General features: G+C 21.2%; 1 protein-coding gene across 1 annotated transcript in view; it reads left to right on the forward strand.

Annotated features, from left to right (window-relative positions):
• Positions 1-231, forward strand: part of EMH_0055870 (nuclear NF-kB activating protein, putative) — a gene marked incomplete at both ends in the record, with an annotated part of 3,761 nt that overhangs the window by 307 nt on the left and 3,223 nt on the right. Inside the window, one exon of the mRNA XM_013497283.1 lies at positions 1-156. Within this exon, the coding sequence (XP_013352737.1) occupies positions 1-156 (156 nt within the window). The remainder of the gene's footprint in view (positions 157-231) is intronic.

The following is a 231-nucleotide window of genomic DNA, read 5'->3' on the forward strand; positions in this document are numbered from 1 at the left end:
GAGCTCCAGGCATGGGGGGTGTACAGCTAGAAACAGCAATAGAAGCAAATTATAAAGAAACAGAAAAAAGAAGAAAACAAACAGAAAATAAAATACAAAAAAAAATACACAAAAATAAACTAAAAGGAGAAAAAATGCAGCAACAAGAATATCATAGTAAGATTTATTTTTTTTTTTTTTTTTTTTTTTTTTTTTTTTTTTTTTTTTTTTTTTTTTTTTTTTTTTTTTTTT

Source organism: Eimeria mitis, genomic scaffold (genome assembly GCF_000499745.2).
Source record: "Eimeria mitis Houghton genomic scaffold, Emh_scaff2581, whole genome shotgun sequence".
NCBI lineage: Eukaryota > Apicomplexa > Conoidasida > Eucoccidiorida > Eimeriidae > Eimeria > Eimeria mitis.